This window comes from Sphaeramia orbicularis, chromosome 9 (genome assembly GCF_902148855.1).
Source record: "Sphaeramia orbicularis chromosome 9, fSphaOr1.1, whole genome shotgun sequence".
NCBI classification, from domain to species: domain Eukaryota; kingdom Metazoa; phylum Chordata; class Actinopteri; order Kurtiformes; family Apogonidae; genus Sphaeramia; species Sphaeramia orbicularis.
The window spans coordinates 19,722,578-19,745,239 of NC_043965.1; the positions used below are offsets into that span (position 1 = coordinate 19,722,578).

A 22,662-nucleotide genomic window follows, 5' to 3' on the forward strand; every position below is an offset into this window, starting at 1 on the left:
CCCAAAACCCATTCACTAAATACTCTTTTATTTCAAAGATTTATCGCCCTGATCCTGCACTATCTTAGGTTTAGCCTAATTACATGCTGCTGAATAATGCGGGGCTGTGAAGTGTCCCGTCGGCGTGTGTATGTGTGAATGGGTGATGAGTGCTTGTTCTCAGTGGTGAAGGAAAGCCAGTTGTAGGTCACCTCTGTGATAGCTCCATCTCTCCTTATCACCCCTCCACTCTGTCTATCTGTCCTTGCCCATCACTCTTCCTCTCTATCTCCTGCTCTCCCATGCTGTCACTCACTCACCTTTCCAATCTTCTTTTCCACTTCAAACTTCACATCCTCTCCACAAGGTTATCGTGCACCAGCCACTAAAACAGTCATGTGCGCTGTGTGTGTTTAAGTGTATTATTTTCAGATGCTGGACCACCATAAAACATCAGAGCCACTTTTTTTGTGTGGTTCTGTCTCTACCTCACCACTTAAACATTTTAGGGTGTGTTGATTGCTTCTGTCTTTGCATCTTATTCTCTCTCTCTTTCTCTTTCGCACACACACACATACGAATTCCAAAAGCATATGGGCTGTACGAGCACACACGCCGCCACTGAATGCTACGTGTCAGCTGGTTTACATCAGATCAGAGGCTGATTGGGAAAATGCCCATAGCCTCACTCACACAAGACAGCACGCTGCCTTCTCCTTGCCCTCTGGCTAATTAATTTCCCAGATCGAGCATGTCCCACCATAAAGTACTCCCCCCCCTTTTGTGTCACACTCAATCTGTTGCTCCTCTCCCATGTGTCTCCTCCGCTAGCCTGGCTCATTTCACTTCCCGTGGCCTTTGATTGCGTTTGCCCAAAATGTCAGAGCAAAGAACGTCACCTCACAAAGCTTCAGCCGCTCTCATTTTCTTCGTTTCTCTTCCTTACGCTTTCTTTCCTGTATTTGTATTTGCATCTGCATATGTTTATTCATCTTTAACCATTTGTAGGGCACTCATAGAAATACTCTGAAATTCAAAGTTTCATCCTTAGTGTGTTATTGGAGAACGTAACAAGACGTTATTGCTTTTGTTAAAGTTTTAATTTTTTTTTTCTGTTATGTAGAAAATCAAGGTTAATGAGTGCTGTAAGTGGCAAAAAAAAAAAAATTAAAAATCCAAGAAGTAAATATAAAAAATACGATAAAACACATGTAATGTGAAAGGAACATGTATTTTAGAACATTACAACATCACTTTTAGAACGTTTAGTTTAGTTTAGTTTAATTTACTTGAGTTTATTTGAGACACAACCATAATACGAAACATAGGGAAAAAAATAAAACAAGACAAAAATAAAAAAAAAATAGAATAATAGAAAAATGCAACATTACAACAACATACACTACAAACAAAAAGTTAAGGATATTTTTAAATTTATTTATTTATTTTTTTTTTTTTCAGTTGGGATTCTTGCACAGCGCTTTTTACTTTTTTGTGTGTGAATTGAATTTAAACCCATGTTTTTAATGACCAAACACAGTTTTATTTACAAATAGCAAAAATGCCCAAAAAACAGACCAAAAAAAAAAAAAGAAATATCCTTAACTTTTTGTTTGTAGCGTAAATGCTGATCCAGACACCTGTCAACATCTACAGGGGTTGGACAAAATAATGGAAACACCTTCACCTCAAAATGATAATGCCCCAATCCATACAGCTAGAACTGTTGAAGAATGGCATGAGGAACATTCAAATGAAGTTGAGCATCTCGTATGGCCGGCACAGTCCCCAGACCTCAACATTATTGAGCATTTATGGTCAGTTTTAGAGATTCAAGTAAGACGTCGATTTCCACCGCCATCGTCTCTAAAAGAGTTGGAGGGTATTCTAACTGAAGAATGGCTTAAAATTCCTTTGGAAACAATTCACAAGTTGTATGAATCAATACCTCGGAGAATTGAGGCTGTAATTGCCGCAAAAGGTGGACCTACACCATATTAAATTATATTTTGTTGATTTTTTAAGGTGTTTCCATTATTTTGTCCAACCCCTGTACATTATCCCTTTGAACATCATTCCTTACATTAGTACCATTACTTCATGGTACCAAACAAAGCAGGTACACTCACTGTTCATGCAGAGGTGGATCTTACAGACCCTGTAGACCACATTGGACCTGAGATTGTTGACTCACTGTCCTCACTGTAACTGTTGCTGTCACTGTCATGTAATTTTCGCAGAAATGACCAAAAATAGTCACTTAATCAATGTTAGTTAATGATACAAGTCAGTTTTCGTCACATCGGGTCTGCAGCCCTCCTCGGCATGGCAGGACTGTTTGCAGTCCTCCACCAGTTTCCTCTTGTTCTCACAGATTTTAATTTGTTAATGCTCAGCTCGCCACAGGCTAAGCAACAGTGCCTCCCTTGTCCGTAGTCTCCTGTGTACGTATTTCAAGTACTTCATTTGGTATGTTGTTTACTACATTAGTTTTGCCACTCTGTGTGACCCCGGCCAGTTCAGCCGGCTACTTTGAAGATGAACAGTGTGTTAATCAATCAAGCCATGAGGCCGACACTTGGCCAGGGCACACAGGCATCAAAGAAGTTAAGTGACGTCCACATGGTGCTTGTTGAGGTCGACCTGCTCGGTTTTTACACTCTTAGTGTGATGTATGTGTGCTCATGCATATGTGGAAGTGTCTTGTCCGTTGTTCTCATCTGGACTAATCATTGTCACGTTTTACACATGTAAGAAAGCACGCACATGCAGCCATACTCCAAAGACCAGAACAAGGTCTAGCCCAGTGGTTCCCAACCTTTTTTGGCTCATGACCCCATTTTAACATCACAAATTTCTGGCAACCCCAGGCATTCAAAGCTTTCAAGGCTTTTTTTTTTTTTTTGTTGCTAAAATTAAATTGTTTTTGATCATGTAATAGTTTGCAATACTATGTTGCAAATAAAAGTGAATTTTAGATGACATTTAGACTATATTATATTATATAAAATATTATATTAGACTATACTAAATGTATATTATTATGGACGGAGGCAGAAAAGCCAGGTGTAGAATACTGCACAAAGTGAGAATTCTGTTTTCCTTGGTCAGGATATGTACAGTCAATCCAGCTTGGATTTACAAGGCTGCAAATTAATACTGAACAAATAATAACTCAAACTCAACCGGCCACAATGAACATTTTAAAGATAAACAGTACCACATTGCTTCAGTTTCAGCTTCACAGTTTGTCATGTCTTTGTGATTGTCTCTCTCCACTCACCATATATTTTTTATTAGCAATTTTTTATTTTTTATTTTTTTTATCAATTACTAGACATTTCAGGCAACCCCGTGTAAATTCCAGGTGACCCCATGTGGGGTCCTGACCCCAAGGTTGAAGAACACTGGTCTAGCCATATAAGTTCAGCCATGTAAAATAACTTTTTCATGGTTATGATCATTCATGGATCCTCCATCCCAGAGCATAAAAATATTATGGGGGGAAATCAATTTAGGAAAAAATGTATGTGTAAGATACAGAAGAATGTGTGTTTTTCTTCTAATATACTGTGTTAAATATCTAGATTATTCATTATAATTTGTAGCATCAGTCCTGCTCATTGATTTGCAGTCTTGTCCAGTCTTATCAACTAAAATATTAACAGTACAAGTTGAAAACTCTCAATGGAATAATACAGAATACAGACTAACACGTGTTTTCTACTTTTTTTTTTTTTTGCCAGAAATGCAAATGTCAGTGTGGGTAAGAAAACAACGTGGGTGGAAAGAATACACATTTTACCATCCGCTTAGAAAACTAGATTGTGCATCTTTTGTTAACCTCGACAAAATAAAAAGATGAGAAGTGAAAAGGGGTTTTCTGTGGGTTTGGTGCATACAGCAGAACAGTGGAGAGGGCAAAGCCGAGGCCAAGTTTTTAAATGCAGCACAAAGAGCCGACTGAATGTCTTTCACATTAGACATGACAGTTGTGCTCTCTGGAATACATCAGCCATAATAAGCCATTTTGTGTTGTCCCTGCTGCCATATTCTTATACACAAACTGCACACACTGTATCACAGTAAATCTTTGCCATATACCATCACATCTTTCTTAAGCGCTCTATCTTCATCAGCGGCTAAAATATGGTGGATAAGGTTACAGCGGACAGGCACAGGGATGGTTTCAGAGCAATAAGATAGCTGTAATGGCACACCATCATTTAGGAGAATGTAATAAGTGAATATCTAATAAGCCTGTAAAAGATGCTTAACCCCTCAAACGTAGAGGTCAGGCACAGAGATAGCAGAATAAGCTGATTAAGTAAGGTTTCTTCTCACGTTGCGGTCATCACAGGATTGACCAATTCCTGACCCTATTCAGAAGACTGTGGTCGCCTTAGCCTAGATCCGCTCCAGTGTTTGGGTAAATCCGCTATTTATGGTGTTTGATAACGGCTTGCGGCTGATATGGGAAGGGAATAGGTTATGAATCTCTGTCAGGAGATAATGCAGGAGTTAATGGGACACAGAGATTTAAAGCTCCTTTCTGTTATTCACTTTTCCTTGACATTTGTCGCTAAGGTTTTTCTGACTGAAAGCTATGAGCAGAGTCTTATAGTTGAAGTTTATTATTTGGTTTTTAGTGGAAGAACTGCAAGGTCCACCGCCATGAATCGTTGCTGTCTCCTCTGGTTTTGAACAAGACTGCTGACTAAATGATCCGTGGAGCTCTTTAAATTGATCAGGTGATTGATTTGTTGTTTGCTGATTGATTGACAACGCAACGCTCCGGCCAATACCTCAGGAGAGTTTTAAGTAAACGGAAGCAATTGGTTTTAAATGTGATCCACACCTGTTTCAGATATGATGACATAGTTTTATCCCCCGATGACTGGCTCAGTAAAAGACAGGTGAAATGTGCCGTGGTCAAAATAAATTATATCCAGGATTTAAGGTCAATCTCTGTCTCTTTCTGCTTCTGTTCACACTTTAGGAAGAGTGTACACACACATACACACAAACACAGTCATGTACACACCTACACACACAAAGACAGCCAGATCCTAAAGCCATTTTCAGGCAGGGCAGCGGAGTGTGTCCTCATTACCGTCTGTGAGTGTGTAGTCACCACTCAGTCACAGCTCCTGCTGCCAGAATGGGATTTTCCCCTCTTTCTCCTCTGACTCCTCCACCTCTTTTTCACCTTAACTTCTCTTGCATATCGCTTCATCTATTTCGCAGACAGAAAATCATTGTCAGTCAGGAAAGACAATTTCCTGCTCCTTTGGTCCCTCATGCACTGCCAGTCAAAAGTTTTTGAAAACCTTACATTTTTTGTTTTAATCATCACAAATATAATCGTTAGTTAATTGTCAGCAGCATTTTTAGAAATGACTTCTTTGTATAATTAGAAATTGTAGTGATGTGATTAAATGAGGCACTTGTATTCTGCATGACACAGCAGCATTTTATCTTTTTTTTTTTCTATCTTTTTTTTGTCTTGAATTTACTGATCTTAGTTATTTGACATGTTTCAACAAAGCCCTACAGTCACAGAAAAATTATTAGACCATCAAAAATCATCAAAAACAATAGTTATGTAATCAAGTATTAACTCCTGTGCGCATCATGTGACTATAACAGACAGAAAAGAAAACATGGAATGCCTAAAAGCACTGTTTTTGTCAGTACAATACCACAGCTATTGATGTAAGAACTGAAGTGATTTTGGTTATTATCAAGAAAACATGGAAAATGGCTGGGTATCAGCTCTGAAATTAAACTCTTATGAGCTATTTTTTGTTGTTATCATTATATTTGTCCAAACAAATGTACCCTTAGTTGTACCAGGCATTAAAATGAACAAGAAATTGAAGAAAACAAGAGGTGGTCTAATATTTTTTTTCCGTGACTGTATATGAAAGTTCCATAAGGATGTGAGTTTGTGCTAATTAGTTCAGTTTTCATGTTTAACATGGCTCACAGGTTATACTGATAATTCTTCCCTTTTTGGTGCTTTGTTATTTCTACCTGTTTTTTTGAACTACCTCAGATTTCATGTTTATTTATGTACTAAATAAATAGCATTCTAAAATTATTACTGTGCTGGCAGAGAACGTAAAGACTATGTGCATCTGTGCAGTAAATTTATAAAAGTAACCTTAATACACTTGCAGTTTTTGTATGAACAAATTGCTCTGTAATTATAGTGTTTTCAGCATAAATGAACGCATCCATTGTGTGTCTGTTCCCAAAACAGAGGCACAAAGCTCAGATTGCACCCTCTATCTCTGACAGGTGAACAAAAAACGGTTCCACTGCAGTAAAAAGGTCTCACTGAAAGCTCCTCTTCTTTTGCAAAAGTAGCCAACGATTTCCATTTACCACTGGGAGTAGCTGGAGTTTACAGTCTCCTGATAGAGGATCAAAGCAGCAGGGAGAGAGGCCGAGCACACACAGGGATATTAGACTGTAATGGCAACCAGATGAACTTGTTGATAGAGTACTGAACAAGTCTTAATGGCCCAACACTTGGCTCCTTCTGACAGAGGCATTATCTGACTCTCCCGTTTACAAAATGGAAGGTTTAACAAAATGATGTTAAATGTTGTTTGTTCCCTACCTTTTCTCCTTTACCTCAAAGTGCCATATGCTTTCATTATAAAGTTTCGAGCCTGTCGTCGGTAATTCATATTATCCAGGTTATGTGTGCTTAGGTAAGGGTAGCGCAGTAATCAGGAAATGCACGGACACTTTATTCACTTGCGCTTCTTATACATTCATCATGGAAGGCACCTGTCGGCTTCTATCCTCTTACTTTGTCAGGTTGAGGGAAGTAAAGTTGAAGGCAAAGTTGAAGAGACGGCAGTTTGGCGCAGGGGGAAAGTAGAAGTAGTTCTGTTGTTCTGTCCAGTTAACTATGAAGCTCTCCTCTTTCATTTGACCGCCCGGTTCATGAGAAAACTCTGAATTTCTAAGCAAGGGGCGTTTTAACAGGAGCAATGTTCCTCAACATCAAACACGCGGCCCCCGAACCTACGTAATCGAATTTGGGATCATGTGATTGGACATGACAAGGGGAACGAAATGTGGAGCCTTGTCTTGTCACACATAAAAATGCAAGTGTCTTCATTTACAAAATACTTTCCCAGGTCACCCCTAGTCAAAGAACAACGTAGCTACTCAGCGCGCATCTGTCCTGATGAAGCCTCTTCCCCACGGTATTTTTTTTACATGAAACATATTGTAGCTTCAAAGCCGTGTTACTGCCTCTTTAGCCATAATGTGCCATTATGCATGGCATCCGAGAGCATGCTAGAGCAGAAGAGGAACCACATGTGGAGCGCTCCAAGTGCCCAGAGCTATAGAACATATGTTACATACTGTACACAACATTTTCCCTGTGTGTGTAGAGGAGGCTCAATGTTACATACAGGATAAAAGAGGGTTAAATTCATGCAGTTTGTTCAAAGAGCATAAGATTATTCATTTCCCGTCTTCTTCTGCAGGAACAAGTTCCCACTACACATTATAGCTGGAAAACCTAAACTGAACCACCTCCATGCAACACCCAGCAGTAGAGCCCTTTTGTATTTGGTCCCCTCTCCTCACACACACACCTATACACACACACACACACACACACACACACACACCAATGTATAATGATGAGTAAGTAATCAGTATCTGTTTTTGTCTTGTCTGACTTGTCCCAAAGTCTTGTCTTACGTCTGTTTTGTCCCACTGTCTTGTCTCGTCCTATCTCTACACTTCTGTCTATGTGAGCCCTCCCTCTACGTATATGTATACAAGCAAGGAATGAATGAACATATGAATATGAAGTTGGAGATTGTTACTTAAAACACAAGCTGTAATTAAAAATAAAGTCGTCCTCCGAAGAGGGGTGGTGGTGGTGGGTTTAGGAAAAAAATAAATAAATAAATGAACACAAAGCATTCACATGTCTACATGCCCATACAGCAGGTCTTATCCTATGTGCAATGCATGCGCTGATTCGATGGTATTGAACCCCATTATATGTGAAAATACAGGGTGGGGAAGCAAAATTTACAATGAACATTTAGTTGTTTTTTCTCAGCAGGCACTATGTCAATTGTTTTGAAACCAAACATATATTGATGTCATAATCATACCTAACACTATTATCCATACCTTTTCAGAAACTTTTGCCCATATGAGTAATCAGGAAAGCAAACGTCAAAGAGTGTGTGATTTGCTGAATGCACTCGTCACACCAAAGGAGATTTCAAAAATAGTTGGAGTGTCCATAAAGACTGTTTATAATGGAAAGAAGAGAATGACTATGAGCAAAACTATTACAAGAAAGTCTGGAAGATACAATTGAAAAAGAATGGGAGAAGTTGTCACCCGAATATTTGAAGAACACTTGTGCAAGTTTCAGGAAGCGTGTGAAGGCAGTTATTGAGAAAGAAGGAGGACACAGAATTAAAACATTTTCTATTATGTCAATTTTCTTGTGGCAAATAAATTGTCATGACTTTCAATAAACTAATTGGTCGTACACTGTCTTTCAATCCTTGCCTCAAAATATTGTAAATTTTGCTTCCCCACCCTGTATACAAGCAAGGAATAAATGAACATGTAATATATGAAGTTGGAGATTGTTATTTAAAACACAAGCTGTAATTAAAAATAAAGTCGTCTTCCGAGGAGGGGTGGTGGTGGCGGGTTTAGGAAAATAAATAAATAAGTACATCAATACATACATACATACATGCAAAGCATTCACATGTCTACATGCCCATACAGCAGGTCTTATCCTATGTGCAATGCATGCGCTGATTCGATGGTATTGAACCCCATTATATGTGAAAATACATCGGAAATTGCTGGTGCTAAAAGGGTGAGAAGAAACAGGTAAAAGAAGAAAAAAAACAAAAAGGTTCATTAACAGTGGAGAATTCTTCCCCCGGCTTATTGAATTGGAGATGTTGGAGTCTCGGGCTTGTTTGTAAAAAAGTTTGAAGTGAAATGGATTTCTGCAAATGAGAAAACAACATCAGGGCTAAGTAACTATTTGAAGGGGCTGTCAAAGGCTTTCTCTGTCTTTACCCCCTGTTCTTTCATCTTTCTCCCATCCTTTTCTCCTCCTCCTCCCTTCCCACTCTCATTAGAGATGGTTGTGAGAGAGCGAAGAACAAAGCTCAGGCCCTGCCAATCGATCACTGAGCAGCACCACTATCAATTGACTTGTGAAGCGCAGGTCCTCTCCATCTGCTCAACGATTGACAGGTCAAAGATTGATGAGGAAGATTGTTGTGTGTCTGTGTGTTAATGCAAGAGTACGTCTTTAGTAAAGATGATAAGGCTCGATTTAATCTCACCTTGTTCGTCAGGCTACACATTTTAATTTGTATGCGACGATAACTTAAGGTCCGAAGTGCGGGTCTTTGGTATGTTGTGTGTATAAACATGTGTTTCTATGTACAACAAAGCCTCCAGACACTGCTTAATATTTGTTTTGGTGGATACTGTGCCCTGGCTCTATGTCTCTACATTGGCAGCAGGAAAAACACACACACACACATACACATACACACACACAAAATTAAATCATACACTGGCATGGAGTCACACTTTACCCTGGCACAATGTCATTGCCTGTCAGTGCCATGACTCATGCCAGTGCTCTAATGGATGAATCCGGCAGCAGTCTGAGCTCGTGTGTGTGTGTGTGTTATTTGCAGGTGTGTGTGTGTGTGTGTGTGTGATCCAATGTGTTACCCTGTGTGCACGTTTTCAAAGTGTTGTATAAACATTGGAATTATGTGTCACAGCTGGCCAGATGACTTGCCCTGGTTTCATCTCGAATTTCTGTGCATCTCTGTGGGAGTACGATGCCACCGCATTTGCATGAAAAAGGCTGTCAGACTAACACCTTTCTTGTTTTTTTGCTCCCACCCCCCCTTCCCCACCTCCCTCTCCTTTCCTCCCTTATCCCCCTCCTGTGTCCACAGCTCTGATAGCCATAGGCCAGTACAGCAGTACCATAGAGACCGTGGATGCCGGCTGGTGTAAGGACATCACAGACCAGGGAGCCACACAGATAGCTCAGAGCAGCAAGTCCCTCCGCTACCTGGGCCTCATGAGATGTGACAAGGTAACAAAGCTCATCCCATAATACCTGCTGCTGTCTGGTTTCAGTCAGATTGTGAGCCATTATGCACGGAACACTCATTAGATGCTTTTACAGATGAGGTAGATAAGACTATTTACAATATATCTACAAATTTCTTGTGGTAGCTTTGCAGTTTGAATGTTTGTTTTTTTTTGCCACACAAATAACTACTTTATTCCCTTCTCTGGGTGCGCAATTTGTTGTTGGACGGAATAACAATCAGTTTTTATCAGCTTTTTAGGTCATTTATCACAAGAAAATTATTTTATGCAAGGTTTTGCAGCTTGTATTTACAGAGAAACTGCATGCTTAAAATGTTTTTCAGCTGGAAATGAAATATATGTGTAAACAGTAATAAAGCTCAACCTGCCACATACTGTTTCCAAACCATTCCGAACCTTCCAAAGCAGCATCAATATACAGGGTGGGGAAGCAAAATTTACAATGAACATTTAGTTGTTTTTTCTCAGCAGGCACTACATCAATTGTTTTGAAACCAAACATATATTGATGTCATAATCATACCTAACACTATTATCCATACCTTTTCAGAAACTTTTGCCCATATGAGTAATCAGGAAAGCAAACGTCAAAGAGTGTGGGATTTGCTGAATGCACTCGTCACACCAAAGGAGATTTCAAAAATAGTTGGAGTGTCCATAAAGACTGTTTATAATGGAAAGAAGAGAATGACTATGAGCAAAACTATTACGAGAAAGTCTGGAAGATACTGTTAAAGAAGAATGGGAGAAGTTGTCACCCGAATATTTGAGGAACACTTGCGTAAGTTTCAGGAAGCGTGTGAAGGCAGTTATTGAGAAAGAAGGAGGACACATAGAATAAAAACATTTTCTATTATGTCAATTTTCTTGTGGCAAATAAATTGTCATGACTTTCAATAAACTAATTGGTCATACACTGTCTTTCAATCCCTGCCTCAAAATATTGTAAATTTTGCTTCCCCACCCTGTAGAAGCAACCATTTGGGATTTTATGTATATACAGCAAAAAGTAGGTGCTAATGTCCTGTAATCAGAGATGTGCAGCTTCACATTGCCATCAGACAGCTCCTTTGTGATGGGAACTGACGCAATATAATATTTTCTTCAAATCCACCTAAGTCTATTGACAAGAACAGTAATTTTCCCTCCTAGATGATGGCTGTTGCTGCTCTACTGCCATCTGCTCCGTCAGTTTATTTGAGTGATGACAGATAAATAGTGTTTTCGTCATTATTGCAACATAAATATGAGTGACAATCATATTGCAAAAGCCATGCATTTCCTTTTCACATGGGAACCTTTCAGATGAACTCTTGGATAACCTACGTATTTACACCATTTGCCATCAGCTAATCTCAGATTAATTAGACTCAATTAGGCGGTGACTGCGAGATTAGTTTATTTTATTTATTGCACTTCTGCCTCGCAGCTAGAAAGTTCAATTCCCAGTCGGACCGGGGCCTTTCTGTGTTAAGTTTGCTTGTTCTGTCCATGCTACGTCGGCTTCCCCCTGATGCTCCAGTTTCACATAGCATCAAAAATACGTACACATACGTAGGTTCATTCTCTTATTCACGGTATTGATGAAGATCTGAAGTTGGTCCTCGAACACCTTCAATGACATCTCACTGCTCCGAAAGGCGAAGAGACACCACCCCAATTTTTGGCAGTCGGACGTCGTTGGGCAGTCTGTCGAGGTCGGTGACATGAGTCTGCTTGGTGTGTTTTGTGCGATTGGCTGTCGTTAATGCTGTCGCCAATCTTTTCGGCCGATTCAACATGTGTAATCCTGCCACTACCCGTTGTTCAGTCGGACCAATCTGATTGGTGAAGGGATAGCCCTCGACTAGTGAATCTGTGAACGAGAAGTTTCCATGTGAATACAGCTTTGCCAAGGTACTTCACACTATTATTGTCTTCTACAATAGGGCATTCACTGCTCATATTGTATCTGATTGAGTGCCTGTCAGTGTTGCATATGGACTTGATTCATTCCATGAAGTGAACATTGTTAGCATTGTTAGCATAGTGCGATATCTCCTTAGTTTTCGCCTGTGACATCTTTCTTCTTCAACAAAAAGAAGCCTGAGAACTGACAACGCCAGTATCTTCTTAGTACTAGCACAACAAGTACAACAACAACACCCCTTCTTAACTACTCAACACTGTCTACTGGCAATAATGACTGACGACAGCAAGCTCTGTGTTTTCGTCTAGAGAAATGTTCTGTCGTTTCCGCTTTTACGTCTCGAGCAAGCACAGAATGTACACTCAAGTCGGTAGTCGATTTGGTGTGTTCTTCACACTTTTGTGACCGTGTCGGGGAGACGAGAGCCAACTGACGGGTCGACTATCTTTTCTGGCGATGATTGGCAGTCTTTGCCCTTATATGCAAAGTGGTAATTCTTATCGCTAATACTAATGCTAGGTGCTTTGTGTATTAGGATGGGTAAAATACAGAGCAGTTCCATATGAGTTTAATAAAGTGAGTTAAATTTAGCCTTTACTGTCATGATTTGCTTGTTTGGATCTGAAATAACTTTAGGGTCAGTGCAAATATCATTCAGCAGCTCTGTAATTTGAGCAGTTTCACATTTGTCTGATGTTGACAAAGTAGAAATATTTGCAACCTTGCTTGGTGAATGTGCAAATAAATACCAGCTATTCTAAGCTGAACTTGCCTGAAAGGATCGAAAAAAACAAACAAATAAAAAGAACAGAATAATGTGGTGATTTTCATAAAATTCCTCTAGCTTTCTATTTATGTGAGAGTTGCACTGAATATGGATCAAACATATTTATCTAAACTTGCCATCTTATCTCACCGTGTCCACTGACATCCTCATACATGTGAGCGTTCAAAAGAGCCAGGTTAGGGCAGCTGGCCAATTAAAAGCTATCCAGAGAAGCTCATGCTGCGTAGCTAAGCCACTGCCGCCTGTGCCCAGTATGTCTGTGTGATGCATGTTGGAGTCAGCTGGTTGGGTGATAACAGAGTGACACGACGACCCCTTCTCAAACCTACTTTCAGAAGCCTCTGGGTCTCAGGGATGCTCTTTCCAAAGTCACCCTTACACTCTGCTGGCCTCTTACCCATCCAATCCCTAATCTGATGGAAGCACATTTAGTTGCAGTGCCATGGTAACAACTCCACCCACCTCTCCAATTGGTTGAGTGGAGCTCCCACCGCACGGATGCATGCGCTTTGTGTAGGATCACTCAGCCTGACATGAGTGGGATAAAGAAAGACAAGAGAGAGAAAGCGAACAGCTGGCTTAACCTAGAAACTTCAGCCTATATAGATACTGTACAGCCTGGTGTTTCGTAGACTGGCACACGACACAAGCCGTAGTCCCACTGCGAACAGACCTCCATATGTTGAGTGGAACCTTATGTTTTAATGAGCCTTACGTTTTCAGGTTGGAGCTAAATTTTACATTTGGGTTTTGGGCCGGACAAATTTAAAAGGCCCCGCTGTGCAGTATAAATGTGCGAGGAGAAGTTGGCAGGCACGACGAGAAGGGAGGAGGGAGGTCAGGCGTGTGCTCAAGGCCTCTCACCAGGTTGGGAACTCATCATTTTTATTTCTTCATTTTAAAATCAGCGATACCTATGTGTGTGTGGCGTCCTTAAGGTTGACCCTATGGATTTCCCTGATAAAAATGCCAACGCGTAGATCGTTAAGTGCGACATGAACCGCAGTGTATCATATTTATCTATTTATATTGTAATAAAATGATAACATACGACGGCCCGACAGTGACCCCATATAGTAAGGTCTCAGTGACGAAGCGGAGTACTTAATTCACATTATTGCGGACATGAGCGTGTATCTATCATATTTATCTCAGAGTAATAAAGAATAACTGCATTACATAACAGGTGATCACTTAGATTTCATTTTCAGTTCCTCTTCCTCAGTGAGCCAACAATCAATAACTACAGCCATGCTAATAAAAAAAAAAAAGGACATGTTTGGAAATGAGCTACATCTTTACTGAAATTAGAATTTTTCTTAGTTTTTCTGCCCTCTAACCATCCCTCTGTTCAGCTCGGATATTCAAATAATTTAGCCTAGAGGATGAAAAGATAAATAATTATTCCCCCTCTGCTCTGAAGGGGGGATCTGGGGATGACATAGCTAAATAAAGCAGTAATTGGTGCTATTAGAGTCGTAATGGAGTGTGAATCGTGTAGAGAGAAGAGTTTGACAGTTTCCAAGGTCAGGTACATTACCAGCTCTGAGTCAAAGAATTAATTCACCGCATGCTTGTCCCAATCACCCATTTCAGTCCGTCTTCTCTTTTTCTGGTATTAAATTGTATTTAGCATTGCAAATGAGGCTGAGGACTGGTTCGAACTGGTCAGGCCTTTGAGGGAGAAAGCGCAGACTGTGGCAGCCGCGTTCTACTGCTGTTTTCCATGTAGATGCTGGTGTTGGTTTTGTTAAGGGAGAAAGGGAATCGCGCCAGAATGTGGCCAGATTTCAGGAGAAGAGAAAGAGAGAGGAGCGATTCGGCGAAGTTTGCTCAGAGGGGAGCGAATAAACTGAAATGGGCTGTTATCGCCTAGGTCGCTGTGAAAATCAGAGCTACAGAGCGAGTTAAAAGGTAAAAAGGTGAGAGGCGGCGTCGGAACGGGGGGATCTTCACAGTTGCTCGGGGGCAGCGGTGACCATACTCGGCCTTCTCCTCACCTTCCACTGTCGTCTTTCCCCTCCACCCCTTTAACGCCCACCACTAACCTCCACCACCTCTACCTATTCCCCACCTCTTCAAAAATCCTTCTCTGTTGTTGCCTCTCGTCAAAAGCAGCGCACGTGTTAAACTTTCAGTAGCTGACACGCTTCTCCAAAACAACAGTTGGGGGCTATTCAGGCTCTTTATCAAGGTCACTTTGACTGGGTAATTATTAGTTTTCGTCTGATCTGAGTCTCTGTGGACTGTAGTTTTGTAGTGCAGGCGCTTCAGCCCATTGGCAGAGCCGCAGCTTTTACTCTTCTCTTTGTTTAACACCTAACAACTACATTTAGTAACACAAAGTATGCTGTGAAAACTGTCAAGACACGTGACTGTGCATGGCAAATTTGTATTTCACACCTTTTTTTTTTATTGGATTTTGATTTAGTGGCATCAAACATTTCTGTTTTTTAAGAAGCAGTCATTTCTGTATTATCCTTTTTTTTGTTAGTCAAAAGGAGTTAGACATTTTTTCTTTTTCTTTTTTTTTTTTTTTTTTTTTTTTTCCAAAAAACACTAACGGCAAATTCATGTGATATGTTTGAAAAAATGTATGCATTTAATGACCAGGTTGCCTAGAATGAATTATAGATTGCAGATAATTATAGATTTTCCAATGCAGAGAGAAATGATGACAAATGCAGCTCCATCATGAGTTTCATGAGTTTCCATGCGTTTGTGTGTATGGCTGTGTTCTGATTAACTAATGACCTCTGTTGCTTTTTGAGACATCTCAACCACAAACACATACGTTGGCAAATTCATCAACTATTACAAAATACACATCCTGCCCCCCCCCCCCCAAAAAAAAAACAGTCCCACTCTCTAATATTTAGCCTTAACTTTACATAAAACGTGCATTTGCCATGACATACTGTAGATTCAGTAATTTCAGCTAAAGTCACAACATTTATTTCCATCATTTTATGAACACATGATGTTGCAGCTGAACCAACCCCAGATCATAACACTGCCCCAACAGGCTTGTATTGTTAGCGCTAGGCATGATGGGTAATCACTTCACCTCTCTTCTCACCCTAATGCATCCATCACTCTGGAACAGGGTCAATCTGGACTCATCAGACCACACGACCTTTATCCATTGAAACACAGTCCGATCTTTATGCTCTCTATTAAACTGATGGTAGTTTAAGAAAAGAGAAGCTACTCACTACATCAGTTAGAGTTAAAGAACTTTTTTTCCAGTTGAAATATATTCATCACTACATGGAAGGATCTGAAGTATTTTCTAAGTTAAACCTGTTTTTTGTTGTTTTTTTTTTCCTTGCCAGGCTGGGTACCTACACCTAGTTAACTTCCGCACTCAGAAATACTACTTTAGCTTTTAAGACGGCTTCATGTTTCACAGTGGTTCCTAAATGTGTTACTTGTGCCGCGTATACTCAAGTTCTTTAAAATAAATCAAATCAATATTTTAAAGTACTTTGCAAAATTGTTTTTGGTTTAGGCTGTGTATTCAATTTGATGGTGAAGTTTTCTGATTTGCATTTGACATTTCAGCCTCTAGCAATGTTGTATCATGCTTTATTTGTGTATCACAGCAGTAAAATCCGGCAGCATGTCCAATTCAATCTCAGGGCAAACTAATCTCATCTCTGCACTTAATGCACTTCTGGGAGAACACAGAAGCTGGGGGATAACTCTCAATTCCACAAGGTTCACACATAATGAAAGTCTTGTGCAAATTACTTAACTTTGGATATTTCTCAGCCGCGGCGTCTCTCTTCATGTTGACAAATCCATTTGTATCTTTTTTTTTCCTCATGCCTCATCTTATTTAAATCTCCATTGTTTAAAATCAGACTCCCTTCCTATGCTTGCACACGGTGTCATTTTTTTTTTCTTTCAACCCATTACTAAAAGGATGGCTGACCAGAGTATATAAGGTCAGCACTACTTTTTCAGTGAAGTGTAAGTCCTTGTGTTTAAGAACTCTATGGACAGTTATATTGTCTGATAAAGGATGAAGCAACAGCAGATACAGATTATTAATCCCCACGGGGAAATTCAGCAACAGGAATTAATTCATCCAAAACTCTCATCAAGAACAGTTGAGACAGCTTGACCCTCGACAACCATCGTTTGTTTAGCTCGGCAGTCAACACCAGGATACACACACTTGAGGAAACATCTCAATATTTACCCGTCACACATCTACTCTTAAATGCAACATAATCAAACGGGTCATTGACGGCAGGCCCAGCATGACATAATACTAGTTTGCGTACCAACCAGGAATGTTTGCGTTGCAGAAACAAATTGTTATATATACTTACATGTACTGGAGCTGTCTGCTTTGGCAGATAGTTATTCCTTGTAAGAGTTGTGTTGACAGTGTTTTGGAAATATTGCAAATATCCCGGAGTTAATATTTCCCTTACAAGGAATTTGCTTGGTTTTAGTTCAGGATGTGTATTTTCCTGGAATTTAGCGCAAATAATTGTAGAACATAAGTTATTTATACGGAAAAAAACAACAACCTATGATTACACGTGACAGTGTGACCGTAACGAATGGACCTTTTCAGTTCCATCATCATCAGGGTTAAACCTGTCTGTCTCGCAGATGTCCAGGTAACTACTGCAGCCAACATTTCGCTATTAAAATAAATCATGTTTTTCTTCCTCTCTCCCTCCGTCCTTTTTTTTTTCCCCCCTTCCTCCCACCCTCACTGATGTGGAGTTGGGTTTCAGAGTAGGTCCTGTCAGTCTTAGACAAATACAGTCTTGTGATAACCTTGACACACAGTGCGGACAGCCCAGTCAGCTCCCTGCCTCGGCGGCGCAGCTCGGCCAGTGTAAATTTGTTTGGAATTGTCAAAACGCTGAGAATTTTAATGTAACAGCTTCCCTGAATGTCACAGGACTTAGAAAGTGTAGAATTCATTTAAGAACTGTTAACGGGATCCAGCTGGCTCTTCTCATGTGAAGCAGTGTAAAGGATTGATTTCCTCCGTCACAGTTTATACAAACGTGCTTCCGTACTGTATACACTTTACTGCCAGGGAGCCTCCTTTCTATGTCCACTCCCATTTGAAATCATATGATTTTTTTTTTTTGTTTACTCAGAGCAAACATAGACTTAGTGCAAACACAAATCTGTGTGAAGTGAATTTTGAATTGGTGGAATATTTTCTTATTTAGACTCTCCTTTCAGTAGCCCGGCCTTATACGGTCTTAACCCTATGAAAAATGGGCATTTGTCTCATGTTTTTCTTTCTTCGCTCTTTCCCCCCACATCTGTCTGAAGGATTTTCTTTGTGTCTCTGTGTGTTTATACATGCGCAAATGCAACGTGTCCATGTGCAACAGTGTGTGTTCTTGGAGAGGAATTCATGTTATTTGCTGTTAACACGGCTCATAATGGAGCATTGAAATCAGAAGCCCTCCAGGCCCGAGCAAATGGCGTGCTCTGCCTGCCTCAAATGATTACACCCCTGCCCTCTGGGCCAAACGACCCCACTCTGACGAGGGGGAAAGAATGCGATTGATCCAGACTCACCCAAAAATAATCAAATCAATTCATTTCGTCCGTCCTCGGCTATCATTCTGTGCCAGTCTTTTGATGCATTCAGCTGAAAGATTCGAGAAAAAAGGGCCTTAATCTTCAGGAAAAAACGGATCCTTTTTGCTCAGCGGTGTCACATATGTCAGTGCATGTGCCTCAGAAAAGCCCAGCTCCCCACAGAGTCTACAGTTAAATGTTAGGTCTCCTCTGTGGGAGGAAATACATCTTTCTACACTTCCACAAACACAATGGAACATTATACTTTAATCTAGGCTTCGCTTTAGAGTGTTGAAATTCACAGAATTGGCTTCAGAAATAATTTCCAACCAGAATTATAGACGTGAAGCAACAACATTCTCCTCAATGACCCAGAAAACAATAAATTAAGAGAAGTACCAAATCAACGGGGCAGGATTCTGACTGAAAGCGTTTTTGATGTACAGTGTAATTCACTCTGTTCTTTAGCTTGACACTGTTTTGATATGTCTCCTATATACTACACTGTTGCTGTTTTCTATAATGGGCCCTTCTGGCCACTGTGTGAGCATTTAGAGCCTTCGTTCTGCGTTGATGTATCACTTCAGGGATTTTGATCTTATTCAGTCTCATTGGAATGTTTTCTTTAGAAACATTTTCACAGCTTGCTCAAATACACCTCTTCTTTCCTCTTATCCTATTCCCCCACTCTACTCCACGCCTCATCCTTGTCTTTACCTTCTTTTTTTTTTTCTCCCCATCAACTCCTTTTCCACTACTTCATTAGAGTGAAAACAAATGTGCAAGTCCAGGTTGTGAAACAGAGAGCAGCGCAAACTCACATGGTCAGCAGCTTCAAGTCAGACTAGGAAAATAATGACACTGACTACTATCACCGGCCCCTTCAGGGACAGCTGGTGGAGAGAGTAACAGTTATCATAGTAATGGAGGAGATGAGGGGACGGAATAGGAATAAGACGAGGGGTGGCCTTGAGGAAAAAAAGAATGAAAAAGTGATTTGGCAAATGACAGAAACTAAGAGGAAATGGAAGTAAAATGAAACAAAGTAGTCAAACTTGGCTATTGCCTTCACAAATTACCCCAAAAAGTGTTTTGTGTAAGCAGTTTTGAAGTGTAGTACAATTACCTGAACTGTGGTAGAGCGGCATTTAGGGAACAGGTATGAGCACCGCTGCACCCCCAGATAGAGCAACCAGACAGACCTTGTTAAAAGAACAGACATCCCAATCAATACGGTCGTTCCACTGGTGCATCCAGCTGCCGGGGACTATACACAGATAGGCACGACACAGCAATTTGCAGACATAAACAAGGGCCTAATTGTTCAGGGCCTGGAGGTTTGGGGTGAGGAAAACAAAGATGAAGTATTGTGAGGAGTTAGGAGGCTTTTTAACTCTCATTTAGGAAATGAGAGTTTGGGAGCCCGGCAAAACTTTCTTTGATGAGTGTTGTTATTGTGAACGGTAGGGATCCGTAGTTTTAAAGGCTCCTTAAAGCGAAGGGGAATTAGGAAAAATGTCCCAACGTGGGGGCAGCATCAAGTGTAAGATAGGCGGTGTCTCTGGTTTCTATTTTCCAGGCTTTGGTCAGACTCCAACACTCAAAGTCGAGAAAGTGGTTTGAAAGAGTCATTTGCCATTTGTGATTTTCAGTGAAATCTCGGAGACTCATCCCGCGCAGAAGAGCTGTATTGATTGGCGGTCTTAACTGAAGCCGCCTCCTGATCATCCCTTCATCTTGTTTCTAAAGGGCAGGAGCAAGGGACAGTGAAGGAGAGGGGGTGAAATAAAGTGAGACACCGACAGAGTTCACTGAGTATCTGAAGGGAATTTAAGAATTGCCCTTCAGCAAAAAACCTACCGGGAACCCACGCAAACCTCCCCTCCCCTCTCCTCCGTCACATACACACTTCAGCACTTGTATGTTTTTCTTCATCTTACCCTTAGTATGTTTTTACCCCTTTTTCCCTTTTATTGTTTCGTGCTCTCTCTTAGCCTCCTTCCCAACCAAGGACGGCCAAGGTTGTTTCCGTTGTGGATTCCCCTCACATCTTTTGTTCATTCAATTAGTCCATTCAAGTTGCCCCCCTGTCTTGTCTTCCAGCCTTCCCTCTTTTCCCCTCCCCCTCCTCCTTTTTCCTTACACTGTGCTGTTTACTCATCACATCAGAGGTCAACATAATCTCATGGAGTCATGGGCAGACACAAGACCAGACTCGCCACGGCCTGGATGCTCCGACTTGCCGATCTTGATGTGTTTTTTGGGGCAATAACTAACATTTGGCTCGTTGCGTTTATCCAACTCCCAGTTATTGAGAGAGACGGCAGGTGGTCGCAGCCCATTTTTAGCCTGCAGCCGCTGTGTCCGACTGTGCCGGTGATGAATTAGCTATTTAATGCTAACGACAATGTACTCCCCACCTAACTGAATGCTGTTTCTGTACAAATTTAATATATCATAAGAACCCAGGGAAATTTTCAATCGATTAAACCTCTGATTAATGCTCAGTGTTAGGATTGATTGTACGAATACCTACAGGTGCAAATGGGTTTCACTATTTTTTTTAAATTTTATTTTATTTTATTCATTTTTTATTTATTTATTTATTTCAAACATGCAAGGAAACAAAATAAAACAAAATAAAGCAAATTAAGACAAAAACTAAATAACATTTAAATGAACAGAATCTATCTTCAAGTATGTACAAGTCTGGATTTTGCACGGTCGAAAAGGATTAGGAAGAAGTATAAATTTATTAAATCCTACCCCTCAAGTGCTTTTACACCTTTATCACTAACTTAATTCAACAATCAAACAATACATTTTTCCGAATTTTAGCATCAAACCACAACAAATCCATAATGCAGTAATTGAATTATACATAACAATATGACCATAGTAGTACAGTCGTACAAACAGACTCAACAATTCAACAGTTTTCTTCAACAATTACAGCATATTTATCAGCATATTTTTTAAAGTGTAAAGTTGTAAAATAACAAAACTCATCTCAAAGCTAAAATTCACAAAACACACATACAGATTCATCAGTTACTTTTCGCTTTTGTTGACAGAGAAGAGAACAGCTTCCTTTGAGGTTTGACTAAAACTACAGTGCTCACATTCGGTTATTCAGAATTAACCCCTAATCCTCCTAATCACACTAAGCGGCCTCTACATATTTAGTTTACAAATGAGATCACAGATGGCTGCTCTGTTTTGTTTACTAGTCAACAAAAGTTACCCGAGCCCTTCTCGCTCAAAAGAGTCACCATGAATTTTGCATGTGTGTGTTTGGAGACGACAGGGTCAAAATGTCCTTGTTCATTACTTATTCTGAAGAACAAGGGAGTCATGCAAGGAGAAAATAATCACAGTGGCTCTGTTGTGATTATTCTTTAAGGAATTCTGCTTGTGTCTGACCTCCAGTAAGCCGCTCTGGAATTTATTCCTACAGTTTATGGGGGGGATGTGATTGTGTGTCTGTGTGTGTATTACACTGTCCTGCCATTTGGTGAGCAATGAGTGGTCCTATTTTGCGGCGCATGCAACAGGTTTGTTATTATCTTGTTGTACTCCCAGTGACATTATAAACACTAACAAGTCCCGGTGCTGAGAATATTTCAACGTCTCTGTGTCTGTCTCTGGTTGTTTGCCATCACACTACTTTTTTTTTTTCTTTCCTGCCTCTATTCCCTTTTTTTTCGAGGTGTTTTTAACATTTAATATAACTTTGTCGACACCAGTGTCTCAAAACTTACAGCTAAAGTTAGTTTGAGATCTAATCGTCTCTAGGATTGAGTCAATATCCTCCCACCGTCCAAATATACTGAATAACAAAAGAAACGCAAGTTTTGATCGTTAATTTAGGCAAGAGTTCAGCTGTCCTGTTGAGTTGTCAACTGAGATACACATTACAATAAGTGAGTTGTAACCATTAGAGCGTGTGTTTGCAGGCAAACACGACCACGAGTGGTGTTGAGCACGTGTACAAAGTATCGGAGGTGCGGTACGTTTTGAGTGATATGGTAGTGGGAGCAACAAATGGGAGTGGCAATTCCCTTTGTTTATCCAGGGGCTATAAAAAGAAATGGTAAGATTCAAAAGTTACTGCATTACCATGATGCCTCGCCTTAACGATACTCTGAGAGAACGCACCATTAGTATGCTTGATGCTGGTTTAACGGCTCGCAACGTTGCCAGACGTCTGCAAGTGCACAAGTCCACCATCAGTAGGCTGAGGACACGATTC

At 40.3% G+C, this 22,662-nt stretch overlaps 1 protein-coding gene across 1 annotated transcript in view; it reads left to right on the forward strand.

Annotated features, from left to right (window-relative positions):
• The window catches only part of fbxl17 (F-box and leucine-rich repeat protein 17), a 342,006-nt gene that overhangs the window by 301,499 nt on the left and 17,845 nt on the right, over positions 1-22,662 (forward strand). The window contains exon 10 of the mRNA XM_030143655.1: positions 9,984-10,126. Coding sequence (XP_029999515.1) covers positions 9,984-10,126 — 143 coding nt within the window. The remainder of the gene's footprint in view (positions 1-9,983; positions 10,127-22,662) is intronic.